This window comes from Malaya genurostris, chromosome 1 (genome assembly GCF_030247185.1).
Source record: "Malaya genurostris strain Urasoe2022 chromosome 1, Malgen_1.1, whole genome shotgun sequence".
Classification (NCBI taxonomy): domain Eukaryota; kingdom Metazoa; phylum Arthropoda; class Insecta; order Diptera; family Culicidae; genus Malaya; species Malaya genurostris.
In genome coordinates, this window is record NC_080570.1 from 44819007 (window position 1) to 44839634 (window position 20628).

Sequence of the window (20628 nt, forward strand, 5' to 3'; positions counted from 1 at the left end):
TTTGGCGAGACGCGCTATAGAATTCGTTGAAAGCAATCGGTCTCTCATAAATTTCACCCTCAATAGCACCACGTTTGGCTAAAATATCGGCTCTTTCATTGCCCGGAATGGAGCAATGAGCCGGGACCCAAACTATTGTGATTTGATAATTATTATTCAATATGACATTCAGGCACTGTTTTATTTTGCCCAAGAAAAAAGGTTCATTTTTGCCAGCAGCGTTTGAGCGAATGGCTTCATTTGCACTCAGACTATCTGTGAAAAGAAAATAATGGTTTAGAGATAATGTGACGATTACACTCAAACTATAATGAACTGCTGCTTACTCTGGATTTCCGGGCCCTTGTTGCTGCTCGTTTCTTCTGTTTTTCACTTTGTTTCAAGATTTTCTGCTTCTTGTAGGTCTTTAGGTGATTTCGCCTCTTGATACGATGGATCATTCCGACACACGTTCCTGCTTTTTTGGCCAAATCACGTATTGACATTGATTTGTTCTTTGTGATTAGAGATACCACTTTCCGTTCCAGTTTCGGGCTGGATGAACCGGGTTTTCTGCCTCTTGCTGGTAGCTCATCCAAAGAAAAGTGTTCCCCAAACTTATTGATGGTTTTAACACTGGCATGATGAATTCCGAACCGCCAATTTTTGTATAGTAATACCCTTCTCACTTAGCCATGTATCCAGAACCTTAATTTTCACTTCCTATTCAAAACGCGACATTTTGAAAACGCAGAATTTCAACCGCACAAACAAGTAAACAACCGAAAGCTGACAGCCAAACGCACTTGATCTGAGCATAAAAAACCATCTCAAATATATGCGTACAACACAAATGAATGTGGATAGCTTATTTTCGATACACTCCTTACTTGTACCATTTCAAGAGCTTATTGGTTTATTACCTGTCGATATTATATAACTAATAGTTGCTATTTAATACAGCAACGATAAACATAAACAAACAAACTTGTTTTTCTCCGTAGCAACTAGCATCAAGCGTTGCCAGAAACGATCTCTTTCTTTAAAAAAAAAACTACAAGGATCAGCCCCATGGGGTTGTTCGAGCCATTGATGTGGAACAAGGCAACCAAAATTTCTAATGATCTACAATCAAAAAGTTCAATCAATCCGAACCAACAACAAACATCATTTGTCATGATTTGCATTTGTTTTATGACCGACGAAATTACACCATTATCCCAAATATATGCAATTATATCTTTGTACATACTTGCGATTTCGATAATTAAGCTTCTCTTCGCCAAGCTTGTGTTCAAGTTTTTTATGCAAGCGGTTTTTTAGCGTTAAGTTTCTCTACCATTCTGCGATTTCGGTTGAAGCGATAAACTATTTCTCATTATCAATCGAGTTCATCTAATATAAATTAGAAATTAATTTTAAGCACCCAAAATTTATCCAGAGGTAGTTGTCAATTTCACATGGGGAAACGACATAACATAGAATTCCGAGCTTTCATGACACAAGATCAGAGTATACCAATTAAGGACTGAGGCCAGTGTGTTTTAGGGCGTTTTAAAGAGCTATTTTCACGCTTCAAATCTGATTTTCTCAGAAACGGTGACGAATATCAAAAAACCCAACAGACAATCTCTTAGAAATTTAGTTTAGATTATTCTGTGAAAATTTCAGAATGATTGTTTGACTTTAGCGGTCGGGAAAGTCTTTTTCTGAAGGAAGAGTTGCATAGCTGAAAACGGCAACTTTCAACTTGTTCATTGAATATCTCGCCTTCAAAAGCAAGAATCAAAAATCTATCCTGACAATGTCTAGATAATTTAGTTTAGATGCGATTAGTGCATAAAAACATGCATATATGTTGTCGCGATAAAAATTAAGTGAATGCTATTTTTGTAATGGTAAGTACGTTTCTATGGCGGCACCATTTTTTTCTGTTCTTGTATCCTGGTAACGTAACGAAACATAAGAGAAATAAAATCGGCTCATCAAGGCTGCCAAACAAACGGTAGCTTTCTTGGATTTTATGTGATGTAGTCAAACTTGTAACCGAAAATATCAAAACTTTCTTGGCCATCCGGCCACATCGAGAGTCATTTTACACATTTACGAGAGAGCATGAAGAGAAATGTAATACGCACAGCGAGCGACTCGGTTTTACGCTAACAACTGGCATCAGCCCTTAAAGCTTCAAATCGTTTTATGGCACGTTTTTGTCTTGCTGTCTAGCAACAATCTACCTCTAGCATGCTAGGAGTAGGACTGAAACGTTAGCTTTAATTTCGCTTCTATTTATAGATTCGCGTGCTTCCAACAGCTTCGCTTTTGCATCGATTGACCAATCAGAGCGATGCTCTCTCTTTGATACATCGCTTACTCCTTCCAAACCGTCGTCTATGGCAGGGAAATCCGGTATGCCAAAGATTTTTAGCAGCCAAATAGGACACTGCTCGCTACTAATCAAAATTTCAATCATATATAATTGAAAATACGTAGCTTGATACATTCAAATCGAAACATAGAAATATTTCCTATCAAATGATGAAATAATATTAATAATTGATACAAAACAGACTGAGCTGTAAGTGTTTAAAACCTGACCACATTTCTACGTGTACTTTTTCTTGAGTTTCTGATTTGCACCCCTAATAAAGATGTGTTCCACATCAAAACTGTTGCATCGAAACAAATATATGGGCTAAGCCAACTTGTTCAATCGATGAACCGTACATTGAATATTCATTTGTATGGGACATAGGGGTATTACTATTTGTATTTAGTACAATGACAGCTGTTCAAATCTTAGTGATTTTAGCAATAAAAATGATGTTTCATTCCAGTGGTGGTTTGAGGCAACAAATTATACACTGATATCGATGTACGAAGGGAAACTCTAATTGGTTTGTATGATCTTATGAAACTTTCACGTCGATATATCGTTAGATTAAAGGTATTCGATAGTTCGGCTATTCAAAACTTGTTAAAAAAAATCTGAGAATTGCCGAGTGGAGCTGTGTACACACTTCAATTGGATTACCGATCTCAGCTGTTCAAATCTCGGTAGGTGAACTTATGTATCAGTATGCTTATGTATTGGTAGATCGTCTTGTTCGAAACTCGTCTAAAGATGCCAAAATTACCGAACGAAGTTTCATGTGATGTTTTGTTTTTCATATGTTCCTTATTTTGGCGAAATGGGGTCAGAAATTTTTGATCGAAAAAATTCTTTGGCCTTGGAATTAATACCAGATTCGATTAATCCATGCTTCATACTCAGAGGTTTTAGGGTAAAAGCTCCCTATTTCATTTCATTTGTAAGGACGTCGCCTTCAAACCCCGATTTAGCCACTAAAATCACTATAACTATTTCATATTACTGCTTAAAAACACTTATGATGTGTTCACTACTCTGCTCCTAATTCCATCTCAATGGATTTTTATCCATCCTATCGTTGATCCTTTATTCATCCTATACATTGGCAATGACGTATAGCGGAATGAAACCAGTGCTACTAGATTTGCCATAATGGTTATTTCATTAGTATTTAACACGCTCTTTCTGGTAATATTCGAAGCAAAAACAGGTTTATTGAAGTATTAATATCAATAATATAATTAAAATAATGTCACGGATACCAAAAACATACTTTTTGATAATAATTTGAAGAAGAAAAACAATTTATTTTTTGTAACATTATGAGCAAACTTGGCAACTTTGCGAAACCAAATGAGATGAAAACAAAGCGCAATCAAGTGAACTAAGTGAAAAACTTTCATCTCATATTTTTAAAGACTTTTATTGTTTGTCGGGTGGTTTTTGAAGTTTTAAATCGTTAATTAAACAAGTGGCAAGTGAACATTACTAATTATGAAGTCATCCAGCATTCAATGGTAGTGTAATTGTGCGAAAAAGTGATCATGTTTTGAGACGAATCGATTAGTAGATAATCAGAAACATGACGAACTGTAAATCTTGAGACGAAAATGTGTCCTAAATTGAAAAGTGAGTTTATTTTAAATGGAAAAAACGATAAACGAAGAACTTAAATCCATTTCTGTCAATAGGAAAGTGTGACAATAGCTTTTATAATCATTTTAAAACATTTCACAGTTTGGTTCAGGTAGGTTGTAAGATATTATTCATGTTCAAAGTAATGAGGTGAAGGGATGAGATGGAAATAGGAGCTCAGATGAAATAGGGAGCCGTTTCCCTATTTAATTTTGAATTGAAAATATCTAAATGCTAACCATTTTTGAGGTTATTTTAAGCTAAAATATTTTTCACATGAAAGCTTAAGTGTTTAAAAAGACATCACATGTTTTCTTGTCTCAGTTAGCAGATAAGATCATTAAGTTTCACACAGTTCATACAAACGTTTCCATCAATTTGAGATGAATTTTTCGTCTACCAGTCGTTCCAGCAGGATTTTTTTTCCTATTTTCACCAAATTTTGTTGACGTTAGGAGATTATTATTATTATTATATCGTTTATTTATCCCCGGTTTTAACCTAATTCTGGTCGTTCACCGGGTTTGTAACAGTTTGGGGTCGGAATTTAGGGGTGGTTGGGAAGTATAAGGTGAGGGATTTATAGGGAAGGAGGAGTTTTTACATCGAGTCAGTACATTACATGTTATACATTTCATAGATTTGCTAAGCTTAAGGCAAAATATCTATTTTTATCTGTGTTGGTCTGGGTTTGATGTAACAGCTTCGGGCTGCGGGTAACATCCCCGGGGGCAGCACCCCCGGCGGATGGCCGCTTAGGTGCTGGGTCGGTGACGGGTGACTTTTCCGGGTGTCGGGCCGGGTTCCTGGTCCCGGTTCTGTTTTCTGGGGATGGTTGCAGGTGTTAGTCCGGTGGGAGCGGGGTCAAGCGATCGGTGATCCGGGAGGCCGGTTTCGCGCGAGTGGTGATTGGAACTTTGGTGAAGTCGGTGCAGTGTAAGAAGGGGCCGTGGTCGACGTTCCGGGGGGGTTTGCCCCACCCTCGCGGAAGGCCCACGGAGCAGTGTAGTTTCTCGGCTGTGTGTGCGGCAGCGGCCGGGTGGTCCGGGTGGTCCAGGTCGTGGATGCTGAGTTTTCGCCGAGATTCTGAGAGAGAAAGAAAGTGAGGAGAGATGGGGTAGTTGAGAGGGGTTTAGTTGGGAGGGGAAGATACTAAATTTGGTTTAGGAGGCGGGCGTCTTTAAGGAAAAGGATTAGGGTAGTTTCGGAGACGGGATCGTTGGAGAGGGCGTTGCGGATAGAGGAGCTAATGTTGTATTGGGATCTAAGGTTTTGGAATTCGGGACAGTAGGTGAGGATGTGCTCTACCGAGAGCCTGACTCCACAGTGTTGGCAGGAGGGAGGGCTGCCACGAGCGATGCAATGGGCATGTGTAAGGCGGGTGTGGCCCACCCTAAGGCGGGACAAGGCTCTCTGTTCCGTCCGATCTGGTCGATCAGTCCATCGGATCACCTCCCCCTTGATTTTGGAGAGGTATCCTCCAGAAGATCTCCAGTGACTTACAAGATGTTCCTGGAGTCTCTCCTGGAAGTAGGTGATCAGATCTGCGGCTGGGACCTCCGATGTATATCGTGGTGACTGTCTGCCCATGGCCGCTAGCTCATCAGCTCTTTCGTTTCCCGGGATCCCGCAATGCCCAGGAATCCAGCACACAGTGGTTTGGTCGTTGATGTACTCCTGGATCGCCTGGACGAACGGATGCCGGCATCTTTCGGCCTCCAAGGCGATTATAACTGCCAGGGAGTCCGAAAAGATCACAGCCCCGGATCCCGGGGGGATAGCCTCGATACAAGCGAAGATGGCTGCGGCTTCCGCAGAGAATACCGAGCTTTCCGGGGGTAGGCTCCGGTGCAGGGTGAAGTTCGGTCCCCACACCCTCTTTCCGGTACCATAAACTGTTCGAGACCCGTCTGTGAAGTATGCAGGGACACCTGTGAACCGGTCAGCGCAGATTTGGAGGAAATTGCTTCTAGCTTTTGCTGGAGGGGGTTTGGCTCCGAGGGAGAGTGCCAGAGAAGTGTTGGTCTTGGGAAGGTCTGATTGGTACCAGGGCCTTTTCCAAACCCGATGTAGGCGAGCCAGTTTGGGTAGGTTGCTTCCGGTGAAACTTTTGAACAACCTTTCAGCTAGTTTCTGTAATAGGCAATCTTCATCTCCGTGAGTTCTTTCTAGCCACCCCAGTGCTCGGCGGAATGTAATCCAAGCGGAGTACCAGCGGAATGGGTATACACCAGCTTCGACGCATGCGGCCACTGCTGGGGTGCTAGGAAGTAGATTTGAGGCAATTCTGACAGCCCTATTGTAGGTGGGTGAGAGTATCTTGATTAGATTCTCTCTGCCCACCGCCGTCGCCTCTATCCCGTAGGTTAAGCGGCTCCATACCAGTGACTGGGCTAGAAGTAGCCCTTGGTGTCGATTCCATCTCGGGTGCCCAGTGCTTATAGTACGGATCAGTCTAAGACGTGACTCACAATCTTTTTTGACTAGACCAAAGTGGTGCGTGAAGTTCAGCTTCTGGTCGAAGTTGATACCCAGAATTCTGGGATGCTTCACGAATGGTACTTGGACTGTTCCTATTCTGATTGTGGAGTCAGTTTTCCTATGACCCCCTCGACAGAAGTGTGAGAGGGTGCATTTGTTTGGGGCAATGTTGAATCCCACCCGGTTTGCCCAACGCAAAATAGCGTCGGCGGCTTGTTGGGTAACTTTCCTGGTTGCTATAGAGGAGTTTTCGGCACTGATAATCACAATGTCGTCAGCGTAAACGAAGATATATATTTTAGCTGGTAAGCAACTGAACACGGAGTTCATTCCCACTAGGAAGAGGGTTACGGCTAGGACCGAACCCTTGGGGACGCCGTTGTTCTCGACGAATGTTTGGGATAGAGATCCACCGATGCAGACTTGGAAGTTCCTCCCTTGGAGGAAGTCTTGCAAGAAGGTGCCCATTCGTCCATTTATACCCCAGTCAACCAGTTGGCGAAGGATTCCATCCCGGTTGACTGTATTATATGCCTTTGCGATGTCGATACAGAGGGCATCGACGTGAAGGCCCTGGTTGATTATGTCTAGTATAGTATCACAGAGTGACCCGAGGTGGGCACCTGTGCCTTTACCTTGACGAAATCCAAATTGCCTTTGATCTAGTAAATTACGCTCTTCGAGAAAATTGACGAGGCGTCTGTTTACTAGTCTCTCCATTGTTTTACCTACGCAGGAGAGAAGGCTAATTGGGCGGAAATTGCTGGTAGAAAAGGACCCCGCACAGCCTTTGGGGATTGGAACAGTGATGGCTTTTTTCCAATTGTTAGGAATTTTACCTGTGGACCATACCTTGTTGAAGAGGTTTAGAAGTGTAATGCGACCTGAGGGCGGAAGAATTGATAGTGTCCGGGCCCGTCGATTTTCCTTTTGCGGAATTGAGAGCGAAGTTAAGCTCCTCTGCGGAAAAAGGTCTGTTCCACACTTCGTTCTGGTCGGGTTGGATGGTTATGGGTGGGAGTTTTCGAAGTCTTCGCATGTGAAGAAATGATTTGGGAAGTGCAGTGTCGGCAGAGAGCGATTGAAAGTATCGCCCGAGGTGTTCTGCGATCACGTTCGGATCTGAAGTATGTAGCCCGTTGACTTCGAGAGAAAACCCTTTTTGCCTTCGCTTACCGCGAAAGGCGTTGACCCTTCTCCACAACTCCGTTGTGGAGGAGTCCGCTGAAATGCCCTCGAGGAATCTTTTCCAACTGTTGGCTTTCGCCTTGGCTATGATTTCTCGGGATAGGTTTCGTTGGCGGCGAAATTCTTGCGCCTTTGCATCTCGTGTGACGTGATCTAGTGGGGTTTTCTTCAAGGCTCTAAGTGCCTTCCTACGGGTGCTCACTGCAGCTGCCACCTCCGGAGACCACCAGTGGACTGCCCTTTTGGGTGGGTGCCCACTGGTTCTCGGAATGTTAGCCTCTGCCGCCCTGAGGATAATGTCTTCCAGCTCCTCTACAGAGATTTCCCGGTCCGGGGGGACTAGGGCCTCGATGTTGTCTTCGAAGTCTTTCCAGTTGGCTCTGTGAGTGATCCATCTTTTTCTCCGCGACGCAAGTGGGGGACGTTTGTTCAGGGAAATACATATCGGTAGGTGGTCACTGTTTCCGGTGTCCGGCCATGTTGACCAGCTGCAAGAGCTGACCAACGACCGAGACGCCAGGGACAGGTCCAGTGCCGATGTGTGAGTGCCTCTGAAAAATGTCTTACTCCCGTCGTTGAGGATAATGGCGTTGCAGTCTTCGACTACACGCAAGATTTCCGCTCCACGTTTACTACAGCGTGCCGAACCCCATGCGCTGTGGTGAGCGTTGAAATCTCCCAGGACAAGGAAGGGAGGGGGGAGTTTCTGAAGGAGGTCCTTCAGTTTTCTGTCCACTCCCCTAACCTGCCTCGGGATATACACGGACGCCACGGTGCAAGGGGTTGGAAGCTGTATAGTAACGGCCAACGAGAGGAGACTGGAATCGATCTTACAGACCTTGAATGGAATGTCGTTCCTCACGGCAATTCCAATGGTCTGATATATGTTATCGCCAGTGGCCGCATTCCAGGAGTAACAGTTGGAAAGCCAAGGACCGACGTCTTTGGTTTGCCTAATGTGGGTCTCCTGGAGTGCGATCACGGCTGGGTTGAGGGTGGAGACGAAGAGTTGGAGGTCACTCAGGGCGTTTGAGAGACCATTAACGTTCCATTGGAGGGCCAGCGTGATCTGCGCTGATCGGTTCGGTGGGTCAGTCGAAGAAGAACTGTCGCTGGACCTTGAAGAGATGCTCGATGGATTAGTTGAGTGGAATGGTCTGGTGAGAAGTAGGGGGGTAGAGAGGCTTGGGGTGGGTGGGGAGGTGGGTACTAAGACGGGGCATGAGGAGAGATGGTCCCGCATGCCGTCAGTTGTTGTGAAGTTGACTGGGGAGAGAAAAGGACGTGGGGGCGAGCGAGCGGGGCCGTCCGTGGGTGGGTCTAACTTTCTGTCGATGGAGCGGGGGCGGTGTTTCTTGCAACAGGCAGTCACTTGCCAAGAGCAGCCGGGGATGGGGCTGCCACACTGTTCGCGCGTTCGTCGTCTCTGGGTGTCCCAGGAGACGGGGTGATCCGAACTCCCGTTCTGGACCACACTGCCCACCGAAACTGGTGGGGTGGCAGGTACAGGAGAACGGCCGCATTGGGCGTTTTTTGTGCCTGGCTCGAGTCCTTTGGGGGTGGTAATTGTCTGGGCGGACGGCCCGCTCTCGTCTCCGACCGGCTCTCAGGGGAGGGCTCGGGGGAGCTCCGCTGGTCATCCGGTAGAGTAGTGGTGGGGTTAGGGGGATTTAATGGTGGAGTCAAGAGACTGGTTCTTGATAAAGAGTTGTGTAAGGAATTAGTAGGCTCTAGTTCTGTGCTTTTAGGGTAGCTGGGAAGGGGCTTTGGTGGGCAACGCATGTTGACCTTGATAGTGAAAGAAGGGAAGGGTGTGTCGCTTTTTGGGGAGGGGGGGGGGTTCATTCGGAGATTTCCATCGTCAACCCTTCTGAGGTGAGGGATTCGTCACTGGAGATGCTGAACAAATCAGTAGAGGAAGAAGAGGAGTCTAGGGGGAGTTCGATGTCGTTGTTTGGGGTTTGGGTTCGGACGCTGGGTGGGCTTTTACTTTTGGGTTTTTTGCCTTTTCGGGCCTTTCCTTGTTCCTCCGCCGGCTGGGCGGGTGGAGAAGTTGCGGGTTTCTGGACGTTCCCTTTGTTTTTGTTTTTGTGCGGGAGTTCGGTGGCTGTGTTTTGTGTTTGGGGGGGGGTTATCGATTAGGATGGCTGCCACCTTCGCGGGGGTGGGGCCGTCGCTAATCTTTTTAGCCAGAGGGGTTTTGCTCCGGGGTAGACGGGGGGTGGATTGTTTTGCCTGCAGTTCGGCGACCTCTTTCCGCAACTTCTCCATCTCGCGGGTAGCGTTTTGGAGCGCGTCTTTAAGATCCTGGATCTCCTGGGCTTGGGTGTTATCGGGGTTGCTGCTCTGACTTTCCGGGGGGTTGCCTCGCTCAGCTCGGAGTTGCCTAATTTCTGCGCGAAGGAGGGCAATGGTCCGGTCTTTATCGTCGTTCTGACCGGATAGCCGCTCCTTCACCTTGCTGGCGTAGGAATCTCCGGGCTGGCTGGCTTTCCTGAGGGCGCGCGCTTCAGGGAATGATATTCCCTTGTCGGTTTTAATCTTTACAATTTCCATTTCTTCAATATATTTTGCACACTTCCTGAAGCGTGCGCCATGATCACCCCCGCAGTTAGTACATTTGGGTTGGTTTGGGCATGTGCCGCCCTCCGGGATCTCGTGCTCCTGGCTACAGGTCAAGCAGATTTTCCGGTTCGGGCAGGATTTGCTGCCATGCCCAAACTTTCCACATTGGTAGCATATCATTGGGGACTGGTAGTAGGCCTCTACCCGGGTCCGAACCAAACCAATATATACATGCTCCGGTCGGTAGGAGCCGGAGAAAGATAGCACAAGAAGGGGGGTGTTTACGATAATGCCGTCTCTTCTGGAGGTGATCCTCCGGACTTCGCAGACTCCCTGTTCTGCCAGGTCTGCGCGAAGAATCTCCGTATCGACATTGACCGTATCCAGATCTCGGATGAGGCCCTTGGTTACGTTGAGGGTTGGGTGTGGGACAATTTCGATCGCTTGCCCGCTCTCGAGAGTTTCCATGCGGAGCAGGGCTTGATAAGCGGCTCTCGAAGTGGTACGGAGGACATATCTCGTTCCTCTACCCTCTTTGGTGGCGGTTAGGACTTTGCGGGGGTCTGTGCCGATGGCACGTTGGACGCTCCTCAAAATCATGAAAGGGTCACTCGGCAGTCGGGGGTCAGGAACTCCCTCCTGCGCAACAGCTCGCATGAGTAGGGTCTGCTTGTCGATCTCATCCCCGGATTGGAGAAAACCCGGGAGTGAGCGACTCGGCGGCAGAACCCTGGAGGACGAGCCTCCACCGGGGGGGTCAGGCCCCGGCATGGGTTGGTTGGTGGTTGAAAAGGGGGGGGGGGGTTGGTTCGGGTTCGATATGAAATGGAAATTATTATTGGGAAAAAATAAATGCAAATAAAATAATGTGTATTATATAAGGAATGGAAAGTAAGGACTTACTTAAGAATTCCTAGTTTTCAGTCCCGGCGTTGACTCAGCATGTGCCTGGGAGACCCGGCCGACTGCGAACAATGCCGACTGATATCCGGTAGAAACAGTAGCAACACACTAGTACAACTCACGGCCTATCCACGTGGTCGGGTTTTCGGTTATATCGCACCCTCACGACCGTATCCACGGTGGTCGGGTGTGGGTTTTGTCTTCACTGTGCCGTTCGATCGGTAACACTCACACTATAACACGATGTACCGTCTGATCGGCGTGACTATCACTGTAGCACAACTGGTATGCGTTTGGTTGGCACTGTACCGTCTAGGCGCTTTCACAAGCACAATCACAATACTGCTAACATTGGAAGCCTCGGCTATTGCCAAGATGGCCACTCCGGGTGGCTGGGGCCGAGCCCCGGAGCGATATCACAATGGCTGACGGAACACGTGCTTTACCGTATCACTAATATCATTTGCTGTCGATTAGTGAACCGTTTTACACTTTTCCGAAAAAGAAAAACTTTTGGAAGATGTCTATTAAGCGGGAATTCCGCTGAATCACGGTGATCACGCTGTCGGTAGAAGAAGCCTTCCGTGGGACGATTCGCGCGCGGAGAATTAGCTAAACACGACCGATCGGCTCGAGTGTTCGATACGAACTGCTTAGGAGATTAGTTTTTTGTTTATTATATTTAGAATATTTGTAAGAAGTGGTAATTTTTCGAAATTGAAACACAACTGGAAAAAGCATTTGGTAGTTACAAAAATTCTAATATTTTTACTTTTTCAGTCCGGAGTTGTCAGTCGGGTTTCAATTTTCTAAAATGAGAAATGATTAAGCTCGTGTTTTCCATTCCAAATGTCGTGAGATTGTTTAGTTATCAAATGTTTTGGTTCAGGAAATTTTGAAATTATCGTATCTGGTGTGAGCTCGAATCAGATCAGTAAAACTAATATATTCTTCGTTGATACATATTCAAAATCAATTCAAAATTTTGTTGTTATCAAGACCATCCAACACGACAATCTCAGTAGGTGTTACAACCGAAGATTTCCCATCGATGTATCTCACTGTTTACTAGTTACGTGCCCATGTAATGAAAACCAATCTCAGTCTTCAGTTGCTCACCCTCTCGAAAGTTAATCTCCAATTCAACCCAAACCAAGCGTCACCGTTTTCCTTGCCTATATCCGATTGGCTTCTCATCACTGTCGGTTAAACGATTTTTCACTCACCCATCAGTCATGTGGTGTTATATAGTCTCCCTTCACCATCTATGTGTTTTATTTTTTTTTTGTTCCTCCTTACTGTCGAATGGGTAAGGCCATGAAAAATTCATACAATTTTCCTCCCGAAGCTGCCGATGTTGCAACTGCACAACCAACCGAACCCCTTGGCGGTGGAGGGGGAGAAAAATGTCTTATCTCAACCGGGACGCGCGCTTTTCTTTTATTGTTCGCCAAAACAATTGGGCCGACGTAGAAGACGACGACGACGATGGTGATGACGATGACGGTCGATCGGAGGAGCAATACAGCTGCGATGCTGCGTGCTGATAAGCGGTAAATTTATACCGCTCGGTGACTCCTTCCGGTGTGCACGAGGGGAAGCGGTACTAGAAGATGAGTTTTTCTTCGTTTTTCGCCCTCTTGAAGATTTGTGGTAAGTTTCGATGGCGTCAGTTGCTGTTGTTTCAAATCGGCTTGTGTGGTCGATGAAGAGGAATTCTGAACATTTGAAAAACAATAAGAACATCCAGATTCCATCAAAATCAAAGCATTGAAAATCACTTCCTTTCTTCGCGACCATTGAAACACCCACTCACGCCAATTCCTAATATAGATAACCGTCCATGTTTGACTAATTCCCTTGCCCGATATGGAACCGCAAGAAATCATTGCTGCCGATGAGTCAATTAAAGCCACGTTAATCCGATCAAGGAATAACCGCAGCTTATTGCGATTCGCTTTTGCACCTAAAACCAGCCAATGGATGGACTTGCTGAAAAGGTGTCGCACTGATAAGAGAACGCTTCTTGGTAGTTCGCCGTACATTTACCCCTCGACACGGCGGTTGTCAACCGAGTTTGTACTGGCGCCATTGGAATCGATTTCGATAAGGCGTTACAATCGGTTTTACAGCCATCGACCGCACGTAAGTTGTCACGTTAATTGATTGGGTGGAAATTTTTTTGTGCCCTCCACCGTACGCGGCCGCTGCCCTTTCGTTCGTAAGCCGATTGGATCGATTATCACAATCCCGTGCCTTTTGGTAGGTAGCACTAGCACTAATCTTTGTTATGACAACTGTCGAAACCGAAGATTAGATCCAAGTCGGTAGAAGCAATCACGTGTGATGTGATGAATAGCTGACGGCACCGCGCGGTAGCTTCCAAGAGAATGCTCAACAATCTTTAATCTTCTCCCCGAATCTACATCCCGAGTTGACCGTTCCAGAAGCCCCCTTCTTAAGTGCATGCAATCCATATCCTTCAGTTCGAGGGGGGGGGGGGGGGGGGTACCGCTTCGAAAAGCTAGTGACGCGCGGCGGCTTTCTCTGACCGTTCTCGACCTGGCAAAAGAAAGATGAAGAAATTAACGCAGTAATTGGCGTTCTGTTTCGTTCGGTACCATCTAACGTTGGTAATTACGCCGTCGTCATCCATCCATGGCCGTCGTAACGAACTGTGCTGAGATGCACCAGCATTCCCCACTCTCCTTCCCGCGTAATCCCTCGCTTACCCGTATCTTCTCATCATCTCCTTCAGATTAATGAGAGATGATTATTGTGAGATAAATTTTGTTGCCATTAAAATTTGCGTTGATTAGTGCGATAAATTTGCAGAATAAATCGGCGGTCGTTTGAGTATTGGATCGTGAGTGTATGTGTGTGTGTATGTGCATGCAGTGCCGACATGGATAAACGGACAAACTACAGTAGCTCGTAATAGAAGATATTTCGAGCTCTTCGGGAAAATAACAGAAAAGTAGATTCCATACTCCTATCTCATAAACTAACAACATAAATGTATCACATATGAGCGAGAAACAACGAATAGTCTAGGTATTGCATTCCTTTTGTGGATTTTAGCCTTTTTTTTGTTTCAATTGACCGGTTGAACCGGTACCCGATGAAAAATAAGCATCTTTACCTGTACCCGACCCGAGGCCGAATCTGGTAAAGCAAGGTAATGCAATCACTGTGAAAACCAATTTTTGAGCCCATAAGCAAAGTCTTGGCATTATATTCCTTTTCATGTCTTTTGGGACGAAAGTGACATTTTTGGTAGTATACCATTCTACCGTTGTAGAATTCGAGTAGTTTCAGGAAGCAAGATCTGGCCAGAAGACAACAGGATCCTTGTGGCTTCGAATCATGGGTAGAGGTCGTTTTTGTAAACATTCCTTGATATATATTTCGCTGTTCATCGAAGCAGTGTTGATGAAGTTTTTCTAAATTGCTTGCCAGACCATAGCTCTCTTACCAAATTTTTCGACTTCAATCGAAAGCGTTACATGTGTTACTTTTCATAAAGCGTTGCATGCGCTACACTTTTGAAAATTGTAGGTGTTACAAAGTGTTACATATGTTGCATTTTTGTAAGTTATAAAAATTAGATAGTTAAATTAGATGTTACGTAGCGTTTCATCCGTTACTTAGCGTTACGTTGCGATATATGGGTTACTTTTTAGAAGTTATGTGTTATGAAGCATTTTTTGTGCTACATTTTGGGATTTATAAGTGTTACGAAACATTACATGCGGTACTTTTTTGTAAGTTATAGGTGTGACGATGCGTTACATTTTTTGTGAAATATAAGTGTTACGAAGCGTTACACGCGTTTCTTTTTTATAAGTTATAGGCGCTACGAAGCGTTACATGCGTTGTTTTTTTTTGTAATTTATAGGTGTAGCCAGTGTTGGTGATTGCCGAAAATTTGACAGAAGATGATATATTGCTATCTATATTGTATACACACCAAATCATATTTACGGATGTCGGTAAAATTTTACTGACTTTCAAACAGCTGAACAGTCAGTAAATAGTTCAGTAAAAGTTCGTTTTACTGAATGACTTGTAAAATTCCTCTCAACAATGAACTGTCAAAATTTACTGACTGGTTCATCGCTTACTACCGAAGTTTGGAGAATTTTACGAATAAATCGGAATGAATTTTGGAATTCTTGAATATTACAAAACTTCCTATTTGATTTAAATAATACAATTAATAAGAATGACCCTGAAAAAAACTCAGAATTTTCTATTGGTAGTTTAGATTTATTAATGGTATTTACATGTGAGATAAAACTCAATTCAATTATTAAAGACGACGCATAAATGAGACATCCAGTAGAAGATGGTTACTTATAATGTGTCACTTAATGCACCGTACAAGCCCTTCAACGTAACCCGGAACTGTTTTCCGGCAGCAGATGATATACTCGTCAGAAATTTGCGTATCTTGCTAAAACGTGAGAAAACTTAGAAAGCATTATACATATACTCACTGAAAGATCCTTCACCTTCCCGAGCAAGTCTAAAATATTGTCCATTATCCGGTAAAAATATTTATAACTCACTAAAAACACCGATAAATTTTTTTCTAACAACAAAATGGCGTGATTCGACAGGTTTTCTTTTCACCGAAAGCGTTCAGAAAAAATCACCGAAGCTCAGCACTGTTTACATATTTTTCCGTATTGATTTACTTACTACTGAAAATCGGTGAAATTTTTACTGAATAGTGTAAATGCGATGACGTTTCAATGTTTACAAAATACGCCAGTAAAAAAGAAACAACTTTTCAGCAAAGTTATCATGTGAATTACCGACAGCTGGTGAATGCTTTACCGAAGTCGGCAAAATGGAATAAATCTACATTATTTTTTTGTAAAAATAAATTTTACATATCAAAACTGTAAAAAAAAAATACCGAACATCAAAATTTGAGTTTGGTGTGTACAACATTTTCAATCCGGTAGAAGATGCTACAAGAACTCGAGTCTCTCAATGCATGAACCGCGAGAGAATTTTCCTACATTCCTTCGCTCCACTTCATACTCTGAGTATTTCACGGCCCTTAAAAAAAATTACAGTTTGATAATGATCTTTGCTGTGTGGAATTTCCCAAGAGAGAATCGCAAGTTGTCAATTATCGCAGAAAATCGAGTCGATGATTCAACTTGATGATTCTCATACTAGGTTGAAAAATTTCAAAACCCTTGTGTGGAGCATTTACATACATTTTCATAGACACAACTTATACAAAGATTATATGCACATAGTTAGAATAAGCGGCAATAGTAAAATTATTTTATCGCAATTATCAACTGCCTGTATAGAATCGGATCGCGAAACGAGACCGTTTGTTGCTTCAGAGAAGATCCCCACAGCAGCGTGCTAACCTTTGATTCTCAGAAATGTCATCGAGAGAAATTCGCTCTCGCACTGGTGTCGATTCTATGTTAAATGAGCCATGCCGGGTTTTGTTGTTGTGATGATTTCCAACTCTCTTTGATGGCACTGATTCAATCGTTGAAGAGTTGCCAGCGAACGTTCTTTGATACGATAAAAGCCATCCTTGGGTGTAGCAAAGTATTGCATGCGTTACTTCTTTGTAAGGTGTTACGTGGCGTTACATGCGTTACTTTTTTTATAAGTTATGTGCTATGAAGCGTTACATGTTGGGATTTATAAGTGTTACGAAGCATCACATGTATTACTTCTTTGTAGGTTATAGGTGCTACGTAGCGTAACTTTTTTGTAAGGGTTAGATGTTACGAAGCGTTAGATGCGCTACTTTTTTGTATGTTATAGGGAAATTTTAAATATAGTTACAAGTTCAGAACTCAGTTTCAGATACGGAATCAAGCATTCAGTTCCAGATTTCAGTTTGAAATGGATAAGCAGTATTATGCTGTTCTAGCGATATACATTCGAGGGAAACGGATTCAAGGTTGTCGAAATGACTGTTGATTATCGGTTCTTTTAAGAGCGAACAGTGTCAAAACTAAATAGAATTTATTTTGAGGCAAAATAAACGACCGAGGCAACGACAAAAATAATAAAATTGTACGGGATGTACGGAAAGAGAAACTGCACGAGTTTGTCAGAGTTGGGCAAGATTCTGAGAAATATATGCTGCGGCTGGATCCCGCACATACTTATTTATAACTAAAAAGACGAACGCAAGCGCACTTCGAGTGCACATTTGGCTGGATCCATTATTAAACGCCAGAGAACAGAATGATTCCCCGTCAATGGTCGGAAAGATCATGATGCCGGTTTTCTGGGATTGTCATAGTACACTTTTGGAGTATGCCTCAATGCGAGCATTAGCGTTCATTAATAAAGCGATTAAAGACTGAAATCGCAATGAAAGAGCCTTACATGGAGCCAATGAGCATCGTTTAATTATTTGGCTTACTCGAACTATTATTTGTTCCCAAACCTCATCTCTGAGAAATCGATATGAGTTTCATTTTGAAATGTTTAACCACTACTTTCGGATCCTGGAACCGAAACCAAAGCCAAAGCCAAAGTAAGTTTGTATGATGATATACTTCAATGATGACAGTTCCAGTAGAAAAGTTAGAAGTGTCTGTTTAAAACGCCGGTAAAAGGTGCACCGAAAATTATGTACATAAGAAATATTCAGTAACTTGTTTTTTGTTGTGAATACGACTTACTTTACTATGGGGTGCCTTTTCAAAATTTACCCTCTGAGAGAGTGATAAGCTTTTGATCGTGAATATTTCTTGTTGTATCTAACGAATCAACATAATTTTTGCTACGTGCCATCGGAAATATGATCACAATTTTATAATACAATTATCAGTTGCGTGACATAATCTCAAAAAGTTCAAAATCAATTTTTTCTGAAATGTTTGGTATGAGCGAGCATCAAAGAGTATAATTCATAAGGTGCGTTTGCTTTCTTATATTTTTAAAGCTCATAGCTCAGTGATCTGTGAAAGGATTTATATAATCTAACTATCAATAGAAACGAAATTTTTCAACTTAAACGTGTATAGCAAAAGCATTGAAGTATTTCAATAGTACACTTTTGAAAAACCTGTCTCATTTGACCCATGTCAACACCAGCCAATCAGAACGCGTTCTGAGGAAGAGAACAAAATATCTGCTGCTGTACAACAAATCGTTCGTGAAAAATGTTCCGAACAGTGTTTAATATCGTAGTGAGTTCCACAATTTGGTCCTTCTGAAAGGCAGGAATGAATCCCGTACAGCATCGTGATAGTTTCTTTCAATATATTATGCAAATCCGAAATGAAATAATCGACATTAAAATTCTGTATGCGGCTATTTTTATAGCCGTTAGGACCGCCCATTAGTGAAAAAGCTACAAACGAAATCACATATAAAGAAACCTCTTAACAAAAATTGGATCAGTTTGGATTCTATCGCCACTGCAAGCAGATGCATTGTGTGTCGTTTGCAAAGCTAGTTTCACTTCCGACAAGAGCGATTACGTCACAGCTGCTAGTCGTTTGCATTGGTGAAAAAACAACGAAAAGGGGATAACGGTGGAGAGCATCACACAAAATAAGCTGTTCTAATGGTTCTAAACGTTTTCTAATGAACTATCAGGATTTCTTTTTAGCAAATCGAAGGTAAATATTCTCAGTTTAGTGCAAATCTAGAACAGCTTGGTTAGATTTGTGCACTTTTCGCTGTGTGAAATTCACAGTAATCGAGATCAAGTGAAGCCTTCTTTGTTTTTGCGAAAAATGTGAAAAAGGGGAATGTTTCCATAATTCATACAATTGATCAACTAATTGATATTCGGAAGTGTTAAGGAACATGTCAGTTGTTTTCGTATTCACGACATCCAGTTATGTCTCTGACATTACCCACCCGCCTTTTTTGTCTGGGGGCCCCTCCCGAAACGAACGAATCTGGGTACGTGCCTGTCCTTTGGCGTTAGCAAATCGGTATTTTGTATATTTGTATTTATTCTGTATACCATTTGCAGTGTTAGTTTTGCTTCAAACAAACACAATTACATCAGCATTTAACTGCATCACAGCCAAATACACTGAAAAGTTAAATACGACAGAGAAAATTATACAAATCAACCCTATTTACGTCAATAAATGTTCTGAGGATATGAAATATTAAGTTAGAGTAAATTCACGTTATTTTGGTTATGTCTGTGTCATTATCTACTCTCATTTTTCCGCTGGGGCTAAAGTTTTTTCAGATAAAGATTCTATCTTGAGATATTGATGATCAAGAGCTTAAATTTTTGACTCCAAGTAAGTTAAATCGTTTTGAATTCAAGACAAATGTTGTAAGATCACTTATAAAAAAAAGTTACATGCAATCAATAATTACCGCAATTAAATAACTGTAACAATTATACCTTGTCCGGAATTAGCCTTTGTTCGCCAACTGGTACACATTGACCCAGAATTACGTCTCCCGAGCGATAGCGATATGACGATCGCTCGACATCGCATCAATTTGCGAAACATAATAAGTGTACAGACGACCAGCGGAGAACCATAACGGCGGCTGGCATCGATTAGGATCTGAGATTCCAAGAACAGAGATCTCCCTTATTAGGGGAATGCGTTTTGCGCACTGTACCGTACTGTATGTTTGTTACTGCAGACTGCAGAAACTAACCGTCCTAACGACCGCCACCAATGAAGAAGATCTGAATGTCGAATTGTGCATCTTAACGCATCCGTGGTCGATGTCGCGACTAAACCGAGCGTAACGCATTTGCAACTGGAAAACCCGCGCCACACACGCGCCCAAGGCGGTTGAGACTGCCGCACGTGTTTGGATCGTTGCGGACGAAAAGAACCACGCGCCCCTCCGTCGGTGCAGCTATATGAACTATAGATGTATTTATTCTGTCATTGATGGTCTATTAACCGCATCACCCCACGCATTTTGCTCTATGTTTGGATTGGTGGTCCGGCGAGTGTCAATTTCTCACTTACCAATTTCCGATTTTCCACACTTTCTCTCGCCCCGTAAACAGGTAAACCGTCCGCTAACGATGAAGAAGGAAGGAATCCAAACGCGCAATCGGAAATTATCGTCCAAATCGAAGAAGAAGAAGGGTATGCCCGGATCGTGCCTTCCGCTGGGTAGCCATCATCTGGGCGACCTGATGAAGCCACTGGACCACAACAAGACTTTCCCGGGGGCGTTTCCCGGTTCGATGGGTAGGTTTATCGATTTGTTCGGTTGAAGCGTCACATAACCGGTCACTATTGACACACAGGTCAGCACAGTCACCTGTCCGGTGGGTTGCATCCAGCTCACACACACATGCACGGTGGATGGTACACTACCAGCATGGGTGCCCTCGGGTCGTCCAGCAGTCTACAGAGTGGATTCGGTGGTGCCGGAACGCTGGGCGGTGGAATGGGACCACACTCGCAATCGTACCATCTGGGACTTAATTCGATGGTGAGTTATTTTGTTTTCATTTGATGTTATGTTAGATTATGTTGTTCCATACTAAAACGAGGGAA

General features: G+C 43.5%; 1 protein-coding gene across 3 annotated transcripts in view; it reads left to right on the forward strand.

The window, feature by feature from the left end:
- LOC131438379 (GATA-binding factor C) overlaps positions 1-20628 on the forward strand; it is a 429591-nt gene that overhangs the window by 399988 nt on the left and 8975 nt on the right. For all 3 annotated transcript variants that reach the window (XM_058608381.1, XM_058608391.1, XM_058608399.1), the window contains exons 6-7: positions 20130-20316; positions 20376-20563. In XM_058608381.1, coding sequence (XP_058464364.1) covers positions 20130-20316; positions 20376-20563 — 375 coding nt within the window. The remainder of the gene's footprint in view (positions 1-20129; positions 20317-20375; positions 20564-20628) is intronic.